This window comes from Aplysia californica, unplaced genomic scaffold (genome assembly GCF_000002075.1).
Source record: "Aplysia californica isolate F4 #8 unplaced genomic scaffold, AplCal3.0 scaffold00152, whole genome shotgun sequence".
Taxonomy (NCBI): Eukaryota; Metazoa; Mollusca; class Gastropoda; order Aplysiida; family Aplysiidae; genus Aplysia; species Aplysia californica.
Genome location: NW_004797422.1, coordinates 1,106,169 through 1,107,852, shown reverse-complemented (window position 1 = coordinate 1,107,852; position 1,684 = coordinate 1,106,169). Strand labels below are relative to the sequence as shown.

At 38.7% G+C, this 1,684-nt stretch overlaps 1 protein-coding gene across 1 annotated transcript in view; it reads right to left on the bottom strand.

Annotated features, from left to right (window-relative positions):
- Positions 1-1,684, bottom strand: part of LOC101846070 — a gene marked incomplete at its 5' end in the record, with an annotated part of 20,461 nt that overhangs the window by 2,576 nt on the left and 16,201 nt on the right. Inside the window, 2 exon segments of the mRNA XM_005097345.2 lie at positions 353-508; positions 1,442-1,575. Coding sequence (XP_005097402.2) covers positions 353-508; positions 1,442-1,575 — 290 coding nt within the window.

Sequence of the window (1,684 nt, the reverse complement as noted above, 5' to 3'; positions counted from 1 at the left end):
TTATGTATGTATGTATGTATGTATGTATGTATGTATGTATGTATGTATGTATGTATGTATGTATGTATGTATGTATGTATGTATGTGTGTATGTATGTATGTATGTATGTACGTATGTACGTATGTATGTATCTCTACATCTATTGTGATTGACTATGTCTGCCCCTTTCTTTGTATTTTTCTGAACACCAAAAAAAAACAACAACCAACAAACAAACAAACAAACAAACAACCAAAACAAAACAAACCACCAAAAAAAAATTAATTAAAAAACCCCACCACAAACATGTAAAGAACGATAGCTCAAAGGAAAAAAGATGAACGTGAAAACCAATAGGTCCATCCAACTTACCTGAACAAGAAGGGTACGAAGCCACCGACTACCGTAGCCAACAGCTGATTGGTCGTGGACACCTGGTAGGCGTCGCCGAATGCCATGACAACCACAAAGACAAACAAGAGGAACATCACGATACGCGCGAACTCCCACACAGCTGTGGTCACATTTCTGGAAAAGGAAACAGTCAAGTTGATGAGAACATCTTGGTTTGAAACACATGGAGTGAATATGCCGTTTTAGTTTTAGATGGAGAGTTCCATAAGTTTCATCGAAGGAGTACACTTTTAAAAAGCGTTTGTCTTTAAACAGGCGAATTTGGTTTTAACTGTTATTTAGCAGAACATTTACAATGGCAGTGACATAAAAATAATTATGAACAGAACGGAAAGGATAAAGGCCAAGTACATGTAGATGTATGTAAATATAACGCTACTTAAAGCAAGTGCAAACAATAACAAAAAAGAAGATACGACAACAGATATATCATCATCATCATCATCATCATCATCATCATCATCATCATCATTGTAGACTGCAAAAAGACAAAAAAACGTGGAGACTTGTAAGATTTGCAAACATTTTATACGTTCAACGTTTCGCCCTCTTAGGGTGTCGTCAGGATCATGTAAAAACAATATTAATGACTAGACTAGAACTGCACTATGGAAACCAAAGTCATCATCCTCATCATCATCATCATCATCATCATCATCATCATCATCATCATCATCATCATCCTCATCATCATCATCATCATCATCATCATCATGAAGGCCACGAAAAGGAGGATGTCAAACATATGTTTGAATGTCCAGGAACAATGGCAATTCGAATGGAGTTATTTGGACGAGTGGAGGTGCCTCTTGACAATGGAGCCGAAAAAGAGCCTCGCACTCGCTCGAAGATTTCTTCGTGGAGTCCACCAGACCCATTAAGGAAACAAACAACAATCGTCATCATCATCATCATCATCATCATCATCATCATCATCATCATCATCATCATCATGATCATCATCATCATTAAGAACAACAACCACGACAACAACAATAAACAACAACAGCGACAACAGCAACAACAATGGATAAACTATGAGCCAACCTATAGATAGGGCCCGGGCAGCCGAAGTAGTTCAGATCAATGGTTTCAAAGAAAAACTTCTCGGGAGTGTATGGCGTGTCATGCCGGTCCAGAAACACGAGCATGCTGGACGTCTGCCACTGGGGTTGGCGATCCTGGACATTGGGGGAGGTAAAAAAAAAAGAGTCTTACTTTTCACCCTATGTCACACTGGGGAACTAAATTTATACGGTACGCCCAAATTATTGTAGAAAGACACTTACC